The sequence below is a fragment of the Mus pahari genome, chromosome 7 (assembly GCF_900095145.1).
Source record: "Mus pahari chromosome 7, PAHARI_EIJ_v1.1, whole genome shotgun sequence".
Lineage (NCBI taxonomy): Eukaryota > Metazoa > Chordata > Mammalia > Rodentia > Muridae > Mus > Mus pahari.
The window spans coordinates 104,996,528-105,010,865 of NC_034596.1; the positions used below are offsets into that span (position 1 = coordinate 104,996,528).

Consider the following 14,338-nt stretch of genomic DNA (forward strand, 5'->3'; position numbering starts at 1 on the left):
TATGAGCCACCATGTGGTTGCTGGGATTTGAACTCCGGACCTTTGGAAGAGCAGTCGGGTGCTCTTACCCACTGAGCCATCTCACCAGCCCGTGATTTCTGTCTTATCTATGTACTATAATATATTGGTTTGCATATGATGACCCACTCCTGCATCTTTAGATTAAAACACACTTGATTGAGATATATGTCTTTCTATGTTCTTGAATTCACTTTGCAAGTATTTTACTGAGAATTTTCATATCTGTGTTCATCAGGGAAATCGGTCTGTAGTTTCCCTTTTTATTTTGTCCTTGTCTGGTTTTGGTAGGAGTCTGATGCTGGCTGGCTCTGTAGCATGTGTCTGATAGCCTTCAGACTCTCTGCCTGGTGGACTGGCTTCGAGAGCTTGCTGTTTGTTCCCTTTTTAAGGTCTTTTGAAAGAAACCATGAAGGTCTCTGCTCTGGGCTTTTCTGTCTAGGGAGGCAATTGCTGTTTCTCTCATTTCTTATCAAAGCATTTGCTTTCTTTGTGTTCTTGAGGAAGGTTTGTAGGTCATATATGTCTAAGAATCATCCTTATGTTGAAGATTCCTGTAGAGTTTTTGAATACAGATTTTTGGAAGCATTCCCTAATGACCCTCTAGATTTCATTGGTATTTTTTGCAACATCCCTTTTTTCATCTCTAATTTTATTAATTTGTCTTCTCTTTTTCTTCTAGTTAGCTGTGTCTATGGATTGTACTTAATTAACTTTTCAAAGAAACAACTCTTTGTTTCATTGAATTTTCAAAGTTTTTTATTGTATTATAATTTTGTGTGTGTGTGCGTGTGTACAGGCACCTCATTGTATGTTGTGTGTGTGTGCAATGTGTGCAGCCTTGTGCACACGCACACACACACACACCCCAAAAGACAGTAGTTCCAGGGCCTCTCACTGTACCTAGAGCTCATCGTTGTTCAGCTAAGCTAGCAGCCAGCAAGTCCCAGCGATCTCCTGTCTCCACCCTCTTAACAGCGTGTTTATGAGTGCACAGCCGTGCTTCTTCCATGGGTCCTGGGGCTCAGACTCAGGTCCTCATGCTTACAAACAAGCATTCTTACCCATGAGCCATCTTCCTAGCACCCAAAGGGTCTTTTTGAAGTATCTTCTCTCTTCCTGGTCCCTGTGTGGTTTTTGTGCCCCAGCTTGCCTGTTTGTTTGCTCTCTAACTTTTTAATAGTCTTTCCTCCTTCCTGTACCAACTCACAGGAATACAGAAAGGTTTGCTAGGGATCAACCTGCCAAGATCTCGGGGTGAGGAGAAAAATGTCAGGAAAGCAAGTTGTCTATGGCAGGGAGCAGAGTTCTGTCTCTGAGCTGATACAGACTGTTCAGTTGACTAGATGCCTGAGGGAGCTGACCTTTAGGGCAACTTAAGGGAGTTCCCTCAGATCTGGGAGGTTCCTAATGGTTTAAGGAAGGTGCTTGCTATACTGAAACTCCCTTAAGGCCTCAGTTTCTCCATAACAATCCTTCTGTTCAGGATGATAACTACAGCATAGCTCCTGGGGTGGAGGAGGCTTTGTACTCACCCCTCTCTGCCTCCATCCTTATCTCTGTTGTTTTTGGTAGTGCTAGGGAATGGTTTGATAGTGCTAGGAGCTCATTGGTAGCAGGCGGGTGCTGACCACTCAACTATAGCTCCAGGGCTCATTTTATGGTTTTTGTTGTTGTTGTTTAAACAGGGTCTCTCTGTGTAGCCCTAGCTGTCCTGGAATACACTCTAGATCAGGCTGGCCTTGAACCCAGAGATCCACCTACTTCTTTCTGCCTAGAAGAACTGGGATTAAAGGTGTTCACCATCACTAATTTCACGTTTTTGTCATTCTGAGACAGTTTGTGATCTCCTGCCTCATCCTACCAACCTCTGAGTTGCTGGGATTACAGACCTGTGCGCCTTCAGGCATGGCTTTAGTGTTTCTCTTTGTTCCTTATTTGTTTGTTGTTTGGGTTCGAGGTGGTGTTGAGTTTTTGGTTTTTTTTTTTTTTTTTTTTTTTGAGACAGGGTTTCTTTGTGGAGCATTGGCTGTCCTAGAAGTAGCTCTGTAGACCAGGCTGGCCTCAAACTCACTATCTAGTGGACAGAGAGCAGTCCCAGTTGTTGTTATCTACCTGCTCAGGAAAGACAGGATGTCAGAGTTGTCAAGGAAACCTATTCCTGAGCATCTTCTCTGCAGTACCTACCCTACAACTACAAGTGCAGTTTTTGCTGGGGTCTGAAGAGGGTCTCTCAGAGCCCACCCCCACAGTGACACACCCCTCCAACAAGGTCTCTAGATCACTCTGCCCTAAAACCATGAGGACTTGGTTACTCTACGGAGTGGCCTGCTCTAGGACAGCAAGCAACTTTGGAGGGATTTGTTCTTGTCTATAAAACAATGACAACACTCCACAGCTTTTCACTGTACAAAGGAGCAGGCAGCCTGGTGCCCAGCCAGGAGCCAGCTCCTGCTGGCTTTCTCTGCCTCCATCTCCCATGCTCAATACTCCAGGAAATGTCACCTGACATAAAGGCACAGGCAAGTGGACTGCTAGAGCTAAGAGGAAGCCTTCAGGTAGATGTCAGGGCCCAGGTGAGCTGCCATCCTGGAGGCTGCCCTTGTGCTTAGTCACTGTGAGGTGGCCAGGGACAGGCTGCATGCAAGCAGGCTATGGGGCCGTTTCTGCCCTATGGGCTGCAGCCCCTCTCTTCTCACATTATCCAGACCTCTTCTGCCTTTCTACATTGCCAGCTGAAATTGTCTGGTTATCTGCTGGGATACCCCACGGTCTTGTTGTGTGACAGTGTGATGATGGCCTGGTAAATGTCTTTCTTTCCTGTGAGACAGCAGGCCAGATACAGAACCACCAAGGAGCCTGTCCCAGCCCCCCCCCCCCCCCCGTGTCTGCTGCTCCACACAGCTTCATATGGGGCTGACCTTGTGGGGCACTGTTGTGCCTCCAGCTCCCTAAACCTCTTGTCCTTCTCTGAGGACCTCTCTGAGGACTGCTCCTTCCTGTTTCCAGCTTGCTGGGGTCACTTTGGTCAGCGTCCATTCTAGCCCCAATGACCAGATGTTGTGGGCCCTGGATAGCAGATGGAATGTGCATGTGCGAACTGGAATCACTGAGGAGATGCCCGTGGGGACAGATTGGGAGCATGTGCCAGGTAGGAGCAATCCAACAGCTATCCTATTTTCCCCACACAGCCATGTAATACAAGAACTGAAATCAATTTAACCTGAAGTCTCCCAGCCCCATTGTCTGTAAAATAGGCGTCACACACCCAGTGGCCATATAGAGAGGTCCTGAGCTATTCAGAAGCAGGAACCAGGTAAAGACCCGCAGGACATTCCTTGCTGGGATAACCCAGGCCAGCCTACTGGGAGGTACACAGGAATACTGCTTTCTCAGTGTCCCAACTCATGTGTGGCTCCACTAGCCTCCTGGGCACTCTCTGCCTTGGTGCCCAGCACTGTACAGTGTCACCATAAGAAGCCCTGGTGGCCAACTGTGTGTCTGGAGAGAGCAGCACTGGGAATGGTGCTCTGTATGTATGTCCCAGAGGTGAGCTGATACCAAGTTTGCCCACAGGATTGCAGGCCTGCCAGTTGGCACTGAGCACCAGGACCGTGTGGGCCCGCTGTCCAAATGGTGACCTTGCCCGCCGCTATGGCATCACAGACAAAAATCCTGCTGGGGACTACTGGAAGAAAATTCCAGGAAGTGTGTCCTGTTTCACAGGTAGGTGCTGGGCATGGTAGATGTGGTGTCTCCCAGGGGAAGGTGTGTGGTGGGGCAGCAGTGTGTAAGTGTGTGTGTATGTGTGTATGTGTGTGTGTGTGTGTGTGTGTGTGTGTGTAAGTGAAGAGCCTGCTCCAACCCAGCTCCACATGCCCGCAGCCGTAGCCAAGGATAAGGCCTGCCTGTGGGCTGGAGGGATCCAGACCTGGGTTCTGCAGGAGCAGGAGCTAGGCTAACTTGGGTTTCATAGTGAGTTCCAAGCCAATCTGGGCTATAGTGTAAGATACTTGTCTCAAAAAAAAAAAAAATTAGTGAACACAACACAGATTGGAGAGATGAACGGCCAGCTCCTCCTCATTCCTGAGCCATAATGTTATTGAGTCCAGACGGGACCCAGGGCTGATCACCACCCATGCCCCCTGTCTCAGACTATGCCGTTTACAAGACTGACAGGCTGTCTTCTTTGCAGTGACCTCATCAGATGAGCTGTGGGCAGTGGGCTCCTCTGGCTGTCTCCTTCAGCGACTGACAAAGACATTCAGCCATTCACACAACCCCCAGAACAGCCAGGCAGCCAGCTCCCACCCTGAGGAGCTGGAGGAGGAGTGGGAGGTCATTTGAAGGAGCCCAGGCGGCCAGTGGAGAAAGAAGTTCTGTGATGGAGGCTGCTATCTCCCAGTGGCTCATGTATGGACATGCCTCATCCACCAGGCAGGACACCCCACACTTGCTTTCATCTGTATTTGTTTTGGTCTCATTACAGATCTCACAGCCTTAGCTATGTGCTCGGAACTGTTGCTGTAGGAGCAGCACCTTTGACATTTTGCCAAGTGGAAACATCTTGACATCTGCAAGTGGGAACAGTGGCTGCTGATCAGTTGCATGCACTAGTGCACCACAGTAAATTCTCATCAGCAGCTACGTAGCCTGGTGTGATCCAAGAGGGACACCACCAGAGGCAGATGACTCAAAGCCAGAAGAGTTGGGCACATGTCCATACCAGAACCCCAGACCAAATGGCCTGCAGATCAGAGCTTGCAGCCACTGGATGTATTTGGTGACGGTATTGACTTTATCACAGGGGTCCCACACTTCTCTCCTAGAGATACAGGCCACAGTGCACATCCCACACCTGACATTCCAGGTGGGAAAGCACCCATGTGGGATGGGGTATGGGGCTGTGCCGGGTTACATGCACACACCCTAGCCGCCTCATGCTGCCCACACTCAGGGTAGCTGCCCACCCCCTGCCCACCTCAGCCAACACAAGAGCCAATGGGTGCAGACAGAGCACAGGTGCCCACATGGTCCATGTAGTCCAGCACAGGGGTGCTGAGCCAATCTAGAGACATCTTTGGAACGACATTTGACTAGTATGCTTGTAGGCATCCTAAAGCCAGGCTCTTCCTCAAAAGATGGATCTAGTAATTGCCTTTTTGTTTGTTATGTCACAAACCTGAATAAGATACCTCACTTAAAATCAAATCTCACAAATTTAGAAGGTAAATGTATCTTCTGAAAACAGTGAAGGTCTTTTGTTCCTTCATGAGGTCCATCCTAAGCCCACCTTGTCTTGGCTATAGCTTTGCAGGGTGGCCATCCCGTATCATGTCCTCAACCCAAGAGTAGGCAGTGTCTGCAGCGGGTATAGCACTGACTCCCCAGTAGCTGGTAGAGCACAGTGCCTCTGCTCACAGCTGCCATGTCCCATCGCAGTGGTTGGGACAGAGCATCGGAGCTTCAAAGGCAGGCTACCCACCGTGTCCTTCCTTGAGCCTGCTGCCCACCCCACCCACCAGGTCCCTGCCACTGCTCCAGACTGGCTGCTTTTTCAGTCCGCCTGGTCCAGGCAGTTACTTGATGTCTGTTTTCTACTAAGCACATGTCAGGGCCCCAGCAGTAATGATGCAAAGGCTTCCAGGTCTCTGGGAGCCTTGACTGGATTTCATTTTATAGACTCCTTTTTAAGAGTTCAGTGACGGCAGAGGCAGCCCCGAATGGGCTGATGTCTTCTGTGAATGGTGTGCCTTGCCTGGCTCCTCACAATGGCAGCACTCCCTAAGCCCACGGGACGACAGTGCAATTAAGCCCAAGTGACGTGGACACTGACTAGTCTCAGCTTCAGTGCTTTGGGCGATTGTCGTTTGGGTTTAAGTCTTAGCTGTGCTGAGATCATGCAGTCCTACTTTACTTTGAGTCTGCTGAGTAAGCTTGGAGGCCTGCAGGAAGCCCAGTAGCCCAGCCCCACTACAACAGCGCCACTGGGTGGTTTGAAGCAGCTGGCGCAGATGACGGTACAGTGGGCAGCGCCATTCCACAGCAACACACACCCCCTGGCAGTCCTAGAGACAGTACCCCAAAGAAGGCAGTCTCAAGACACTCTTTTGTTGTTGTTTTGAGTAAGTCTTTTGTAGCCCAGGTTGGCCTCCAGTTCACCATGTAGCTAGCCAAGGATGGCCTTTGCTGATCTTCCTGCCTCCACCTTTTAAAGTTCTGGATTATGTACACCACCATGTCCTGCTAAAGACGTCAGATTCCATACAAACAAGTCTAAGAGTATAGCTCTTTCAGAATCTCCATTGGGGTGTTTCTCTTGGAGAGACGGGAATTGTTAAAATCATGACGGTATGTACCCACAGACATCCCACATTACTGCTCAGGTCTCTCAGTCCCTTCTCTGGAGCCCGGGAAGGAGAATATGGTTAGTCTGTGAGCCTCAGGTTGGGTACCTCATTCACAGTTACAATGAACGTGCACCAGGACCCTGCCCCAGCAAGGGCCAGCATGCCAGGTACACCCAGACCATGGCAGGGCCTCCACCCCAGGCAGCCCCATCAGTCAGTATCTCAGCATTCCATGGGCATCGCAGCGGGAGGGAGCCAGCAGCTGCTGTGCCCACTGCTTCCACTTAGCACGGAAAGCCTGCCTTTGCTTTATACCCAGACGATGGGACAGCCACAGAAAACCCATATGGAGATTTTACTTATTCAAAATGTAGAGCCTGTAAATCAGAAATCCTGTGTGGGGTTGGGATGTGGCTTAGTGATGGAAGACAGATTAAGATCCCCACCTATGTGGACGCTAAGTGTGCCTGCAATCCCAGCACTCTGGAAGCTGAGCCAGGATTGTTATAAGTTCCAGACCAGCCTGGACCACAAAGATCCTGTCTCAAAAAAACCTGAATTTAAGAGTAAACAGAGAAGAAGTCATGATTGCCACAACATTAGCATCCATGTTGAACTTGTCCAAACCAGTAGGAACAAATGCAACACAAAGATGGACAAAGGAGGAGAAGGGGTGACTCACAGAAACGTCCTCCAGTGGGAAGCCCCAAAGGCACAGCCCTCCATGAAAGCCTCTGATGGTCCTCAGTCCAAAAGCCTAACACTAAAAGTGCCGTCTCTGAAAATTAGTCAAGAACAAAACTGAGCTGTGTGTCTAGCAGTGATCCAGGCCTTACCTAGCATGCAGTCCCGGCCTCAGTCCCCAGAATGGCAGCAAATGAAACCAGAGGGTGCCACTGCCTTTATGAGCTTGAACACAGGCCTGTAATGCCACAGAAAGGATGTCAGCAGAGCGTGCTGTGGGGTCGCACAGGCGATCTTGGGGCAGTGTGAAACTCTTCCGGCCTGTCAGTACAGTGCAGTTTACAAATAGAGAGCGCTGCGTGGTGGGCCAGTGTGTGCTGTACTCTTCAGGAGAGGCAGAGAGACAAGGTCTCACGTGGGACAAACGGCTGGCCAGCGAGTGTTTCCAAGCCTGTCTTTTTTTAATCCTTTGAATGTTGAGCCATGTAAATGTATTATTTATTTCAAAACTAAATAAAATGTATATGTAGAAACTCAATTCTCTTAATTTTGCAGTATTAACAGTATTTGAGTCGAGTATCACAAAATCAACAGCAAAAGCATTTAAGGAAAAAAAAACTTTTCATAAAATTTTAAGTGCTTACACCATGGTGATCTTTATTTTATGTGCAATGGTGTTTTGCCTGCATGTGTGTGTGTCTGTGTGAGAATGCTAAGTCCTTTGGAACTGGAGTTAAACAGTTGTGAGCTGCCATGTGGGTTCTGGGAATTGAACCTGGGTCCTCTGGAAGAGCAGCCAGTGTTCTTAACCACTGAACCATTTCTCCAGTCCCTACCACGGTGATCTTAAATACTGAACCTTGGGGCTGGGAGTGGTTGGTGTAGAACACTTGCTCAGTGTGCCTCCATCTCCCAGCACTGCCAGAAGAGAAAGAAAAATCTGTAAGAATACACCAAGATGACATGAACATGCAGGGAGCCAGCAGCCCACTGATGAGCAGGGTGCCAGAGCCTCCCTGATAGGACTGGGCCTCTCCACATAACCCGTGTTCTACTCGTGCACACGTGCATGTGTATCCCATAGCACAGGTGTGGAGGTAAGAGAAGAACTTCTTTTCCTGCCCCTTTACAGGGGTTCCAGGGATTGAACTCGGGACCCCAGGCTTAGGTGGCAAGTACCTTTACCCCTGAGCCATCTTGACAGCCTTGTGCTCCATAAGAGAAAAAACTAAATATCTAGATAGTAATGTCGGCAATCGACACTTGTCCCGAAACTGGGCAACAGTCGCACCCATATAGACATTAATCATAACTCGTCAAGCTATAGATTTCTGCCTTTTGTTTTATCATCTTAGGTTTTTAGTAAGAGCCAGTCATCAAAGAGGGTGTCAGGGGACACCAGTATGAATGTTTGCTCTTTTGAGACAGGGACAGTAGTAGTCTAAAACTCATGTACCCTAGGCTAACCTTGATAAAAATGTTTGAGATAGTCTCACATAGCCCAAGCCACTTAAAACTGACTACACAGCCAAGGAAGTCCTTGCCTCTACCTCCCGAGTGCTGGAATCATGGGCATATACCACCACACCCATGTTTATTTGGTGCTTTGATCAAACCCATGGCTTCTTAGCTGCTAGGCAGTCAAACCTGTGAACTATATTCTGAGCTCTAGCATTAAAACTTTTTTACTAAGATTTCATGTTCATGAGTATTCTGAGTCTGTGTACCGTGTGCATGCCTGGTGGCCAACATGGTCAGAAGAGGGCATCAGATCCCCTGAAATTGGAGTTATAAACTGTTGTAAGCTATCACGAGGGTGCTGGGAGTTGAACCTAGGTCTTGAAGAGCAGCCAGTGCTCTTAAGCACTGAGACATCTCTCCAGTCCCTGACCACGGGATCTCCAGTCCCTGACCAAGGATCTCTTGATCCTTTGTGTGCTGGGATCACAGCCAAGTACCAGTATGGTAGTCAGCACTTACTGGAAACCAGCCTTGGAGAATCTGTTCCCAACTCCAAGGGAGCCAGCCACCCTGTCTGGATGGGATATGAGGTAATGTACAGAGCTGCTGTCCACACTGAGGCTAGTGAAGAAATGAAGCGGAGGCTGAGGCAGATGGAGTCCGTGTGGAGAGCAGACACAAGAGGGAGCAGCAGCAGGCTATACCATCAGTGCAGACTGACCTTCCAAGACAGGTGAGGCCCTCGGTAATAGCCTCTGTGGCTCAGTTCACTGTCTTCCCTAATAGGCCTCAGGGCCCAGACTTCTGGAGTACCGGACAGATCTCCCGGGGACACATACATTTGATGGGGGCAAGGGAAGAATTAACCAAGAGAACACCACTTGCTTCTATGTTTTGGAGACACCAAGGTCACCTACCACTAGCTGATAGTGGATACCATGCCAGCACAGGACTTGGCAAGCTCTAGCTCTAGTCACTCCTGCAAACTCATGGTCAGGATGGTAACGTGTCAGGTGGCACCACAGCCCTTCCTGGGGCTGGAGAGCCGAGGGGACAGATAAGCCACACACTGAGGCCACCCACCTTCCTCTCAGAAACAGCCATCCCAACGATAAGTGAGGCCTTGTTTATCGGCCTGGGCCACCTTTCTAGGCTCTCTCGCTTCCTGAAGCGCAGGCCCGTACAATAAACAACTATGGCAGAAATCAGGCCTTCCTCTGAAGGAGTGATTGAGAATCCATCTGGCAAGGATTCTCTACCCCTCTGGGCCTGCCTTCTTTCACCTCCTTGTAGTGAGGCCCCACCCAAACCTGTGCCCTTGGAGAGTCTTCTGCCTTTGCACAGGGGCCTGGGGGCCACTCAGCAGTGAAACAATCCCCTTCCATGGTTAACTATCACACTTATGTGATGGTCGCCATGAGCCAATCTGCCCCTCTTGGGCTTGATGTTCCCCTATACCTTTCTCAGGCTGGGTTCTTCCTCTATGGTGCCATTTCCTCCCACAAGGTCTCCCTGATGACCACAAGGCCGACATAGCACACTGATGTTCCTCCAGGCCAAGCAGCTCTGGGGAAGTTGTTAGGAGAGAGGCAGCCAGAGAAGCGCCTAGCTCTGCACCAGCAGACCCCAAAGGGCACTGATCTAGGGAGATGTGAAGGGGAGCTGAGATTCCCAACAGGAGCCCAGCTTTTGAGGCTCCCCCAAAGCTGCAGCAAGCCATTGTCAGGTCCTGCAAATAAGGAATGCCACCACCAATGGCATCTGGACTTGGGACCTCCCAGAAGTCCAGGGGGACTGATTGCAAATGGGCCAAACTTGAGGCAGAGGAAGACACCAATAATACCCATCACCCACAACTGCCAAGACTCAGAGAAGCTACTCAGGCAGAAGGAAAGCAGGGCCTCCAGCCGAAATGAAGGATCCCTACCAGCAAGTACCCTTTCTTTTTCAGGCCTGGGAAATGGCCTAAAAATCCCTTGACAATAACATGGGCCCAGGACAGGTGGCAAAGTCTAGGGCCCTTCCTATTCTCCTGTGGCCCAGCACCCTGGAGATTCCCATCCCTGGGCATGCTGCACTCAGGAGCACTGAGCAGCAGGTGCCCCTGACCAGGCTGGCCACTTCAGCAGACTGCTAGCCTCTGCTCCTGGCAGCACATCATGGCCCGCAAGCCTATGCCACAAAGGTTGAATTTCACAGCCCAGCAAAATCCCAGAAGAGGGACGGGCCCTCCCCCCAGTCTCAAAGTTCCCTGGGGTGTCAATCCAGCTCTGCAGCCAGGGTCCCTTTATCCTGAAGGATAAGGGTACATTCATTAACAAGCCTCCCGGTTTCTGAAGTGCCCAGCGGAAAGCAGCTCTCCAAGGATGGGCGAGAAGCCTACCCAGGGTGATAACACAGCCCCATAAGCACCACCTAACGTCCACTGTGAGTAGGTAAGCCCATCCCTGGGGCTGGGCAAGGGGACCTGGAAGGCACGCCTGGTTCTGATGAGGAGACATGATGCAGGGGACCCAAAGCCTGTGGGGAAGCAGGTGGTGAAACCCAGGGCTAGCACCTGCCAAGTCCTGACTGAGGGCAAAAGGGCCAATTCCAGGCCCCGGTGGAGAAGCAATGATTCAGTGTGAAATGAGAACAGGCACACAGCCTGGCTCCCATTCAACACCTGCTAGAGCTGCCTGCTCAGCTCTGCTGGACACACGATCAAGTCCAACCCATGGGCCATTTATGAGGCTGACAGTACAGGAGGGGACCACTCAGAGCCACATAAGCTTGTCCCCTTAGCCTCAGCACATTCTGTCCTCTTGCTTGGTCTTTAGAGTCCCCACCCTCTGTTCCTGTTCCTATCCCGCTTGGCTCAGCTGTCACCTCACCCAGGACTCTAGGTCCTCACCCTTATCCTTGGCTGAGCAGCGAGTTCACACACTTTAGCAACTTGGCAGCCCTACCCCAAATACATGTGACAGACGAGGCAGATCCCTCTATACAGTCAGCGATCCATATATGTAAAGTGCCAAGTACAATGCTCTCAAAAAATACTTGTGTCCCAGGGTCCCCTGAGTCCTAGCCCTTGCCCGTGAGGTCCAAGGGCTGCAGAAACGGTGGCAGAGGCAGCTCATCCAAGGCCTCCGGGAAGCGGCCAGGTGAGATAGTGGTGACCAACACCTGCATGGCACGGACAAAGAGGGAGGGTGGCGCCAGCCCCGCTAGCCACTGGAACTTGTCCTCACCCAACAACCGCTGCCAGCGAAGCTGGTCTCCTAGCAGTTCACATCGAGCTGGCCCTACGACGCCCCCCGGGGTGTACAGTGCTAGCAGATCAAGCAGCAGCAGGCGACGCTGACACACCTCCCCAGACGAAGTGGTGTTGGCGGTGGCAGCGTTGACAGTGGCAGAAGCGGCCTCAGCATCAGTGGGGGCTGAGCTGGTGTCCTGGTTCAGCTGGCGCAGCAGCAGCTCCAATGGTGTAAAGCCACTGCCATCTCGAAGGCCTGGAGAAGCTCCGTGGCCAAGCAGCAGAAAGAGGCACTCAGGGCGTGCGAGCTCACAGGCCACGTGCAGCGACGTGCCACCGCCCTCCACGCGGCTGCAGCCACGCCGGTCCAGGAGGCGCACGCGCTCTTCCACTGGGAAGTCCTGCACAGTTCGCAGGATGCGCCGCAGGATGCCCACGCGGTTGTAGCGCACTGCCAGCGCCACGTGCGGCCCGGGCGCGGTGCAGCAGCGGAAGCCTGCGCTAGGTGGGGCGAGTGCACACCGCGGGAAGGTAGCTAGCAGGTAGTGAGCATAGGCTTGGTGGTCGTGCACGAGGGCATAGAGCAGAGCCTCCGATGGCGAATAGGCCGCAGCGCGTCCCCGCTCATCCCAGTGGTAGGCTTCGCTGGCACGTATGTCCTCGAGTAGCCACACTGGCAGCTGATCTCGCACTGCCAGGTAGAAGGCGAAGGATGACTTCCGGCACTGCTTCTGCACTTGCAAGCGAGCTGCGCCCGGACCCTCGGGCCCTCCGTTGGCGCTGCGTCCAGGCCTGGTGTCCCACGGCATGCTGGCCTCCGGGAGTCTTAAAGCATGGGTCACACCACCCAGACCAACCTGTGAGACGAAGTAGGGTCAAGTGAATTGGCTCTGCCAGTCACTGCCCCCAGCTCTATTCTCTCCTGGGCCCAGAACCATGCTTGAATTTCTGCACCTGCACTTCCTCTCTTGCTTGTGCTAGAGAAGGCTGAATCTGCTGGAGCCTTCCATCTGCCAACCCTCTGCAGCCCTGGAACCTTCAAAAAGAGCTCCTTTCACACCTGAGCCAGGTCCTTCCAACTGCAAATAAAGAGGAACCCGTGGGACATCCCAGAAGACACAGGCTACAGCACAAGTTGAGCCCAAATCATCCTCTCACCCCCAAAGCCAGCCCCAACTCTACTTGTACCCTGAACCCAGAACCCAAGAGAGTACTCAGTCTTCTTTCCAGGAGGGTCGTGGAGATAATTCGCTTCGACCTACCTAGTTCCTGCAGGCGGCCCTGGGTTCTGTAGATGCAGGTATTCACTCTAACACACCAAACCCCAGCTTCCTCATCAACAAGAAAGTGGTGGCCCAGGGCTGGCAGTGCGACCGCTGCCAGAGTTGGGAAGTGGCTCTGGCTCTTTTATCCACAAACAATTTTGCTGCCCATCAGGAATGAGCTCCTGGGAGGAGAGAAAAGTGAAGTCAGAGGAGGGATTGGAGCGTACACCGCCTGCAGTCCACTCCAGGTCCACCCACATGAGGCCGGTACTGCCATCTCACTTTTCAACGGGGGACAAGCTAGTCCAAGGTCAGTCGCCAAGTCAGGCTGAGCCAGGACAAGAGCCTAGGTCTCCTGCGTTCTGTTTGAGGCCCGTTCCAGACACTGCAGACCCCAGTTTAAAAACCCTACCTCCACCTTGGGCCCCAAGCCTCAAACCTGAGCCCTGGCCATTCACCCTTGGCCTCCCTGCCCAAGAGCCCTACTGCCTCCAGCAAGGGTAAGCTCTAGGTTACAAGGGACCTGGGACAGCCAGAGGGCCTCGTCCACAGTGCCATGACCATTAACTGGGATACAGAGGTGGTCACTATGGAGTGGGCTGCGGCAGACGCCCCTCGGGGGGGGGGGGATTGGCATGACTGCAGTTCCTTCCCGAACCTGGGCCCCCTGCGCCCCAGGTGCACTGTGTGGGCACGCGTGGGGTGCCGGGCGGGTTACGTAAAGTTCGGCCGCCCCACGTCACTGGGCAGAGTCACGGCCGCGGCTTTGTGACTGGAGCTTGGGCCGCCAGCCAGATCCTCCCTGACCCCTCCCGGGGCGCGCCCGAGTGTCTGCGGGCCGGTGGCCAGGATCGGGGGCTGCACCTGCGCACCGGGGCGCTCGGGACAGGCGACTCACCAAGCCGCGCGACCCTGTCCCTGCGGCGAGCCGGAGCGCGCGCCGTCCATGCACGGGCGAGCAGACAGAGGTCCCACGACGCCGGGAGCGGAGGCAGCCGCCGCCGCACACGCCCGCCGCACTCTGAGCCGCCGCGACACCGTCTCCCGATGCCGGTGCCGGTGCCGCCGAGGGGCGGGCGGCGGGCGGCGCAGTGCGGCCGGGGCCGGGCAGGACCGCGGGCCGGGCCGCCGCCGCCATTGGCTCACGCCGCCGGCCCCCGCCGCTACCCATTGGTCGCCGCGCTGCACCATTGTTGCGTCACGGGCCAGAGGGCGGGACTCTCAGAGGGACCCGCGGAAAACTTCGGAGAAACTTGAGGGCCCCGGGGTGGGGGGGCGGTGAGAGAAGCCGGGCACGGGGCGGAGCTTGGAGGGCGGGACATGAT

General features: G+C 52.9%; 2 protein-coding genes across 6 annotated transcripts in view; one reads left to right on the forward strand and one right to left on the reverse strand.

The window, feature by feature from the left end:
- Tecpr2 (tectonin beta-propeller repeat containing 2) overlaps positions 1–7,625 on the forward strand; it is an 82,802-nt gene extending 75,177 nt beyond the window's left edge. For all 4 annotated transcript variants that reach the window (XM_021202011.2, XM_029540586.1, XM_029540585.1 and 1 more), the window contains 3 exons: positions 3,028–3,169; positions 3,595–3,744; positions 4,214–7,625. In XM_021202011.2, the coding sequence (XP_021057670.1) occupies positions 3,028–3,169; positions 3,595–3,744; positions 4,214–4,365 (444 nt within the window). In that variant the 3' untranslated portion in view covers positions 4,366–7,625. The remainder of the gene's footprint in view (positions 1–3,027; positions 3,170–3,594; positions 3,745–4,213) is intronic.
- A 197-nt stretch (positions 7,626–7,822) lies between these two features.
- Positions 7,823–14,125, reverse strand: Ankrd9 (ankyrin repeat domain 9). Of its 2 annotated transcripts, XM_029540594.1 has the most exons (4): positions 13,912–14,125; positions 13,011–13,195; positions 12,703–12,827; positions 7,823–12,605 (listed from the first exon to the last, which is right to left on the reverse strand). In XM_029540594.1, the coding sequence occupies exon 4, from the start codon at positions 12,555–12,557 to the stop codon at positions 11,577–11,579; it is 981 nt and encodes a 326-aa protein (XP_029396454.1). In that variant the 5' UTR covers positions 12,558–12,605; positions 12,703–12,827; positions 13,011–13,195; positions 13,912–14,125; the 3' UTR covers positions 7,823–11,576. The 2 variants fall into 2 exon arrangements, with proteins under 2 accessions (XP_029396454.1, XP_021058140.1); XM_021202481.2 differs by lacking the exon at positions 12,703–12,827 and having other exon boundaries at positions 11,498–12,605.
- Positions 14,126–14,338: the final 213 nt, after the last annotated feature.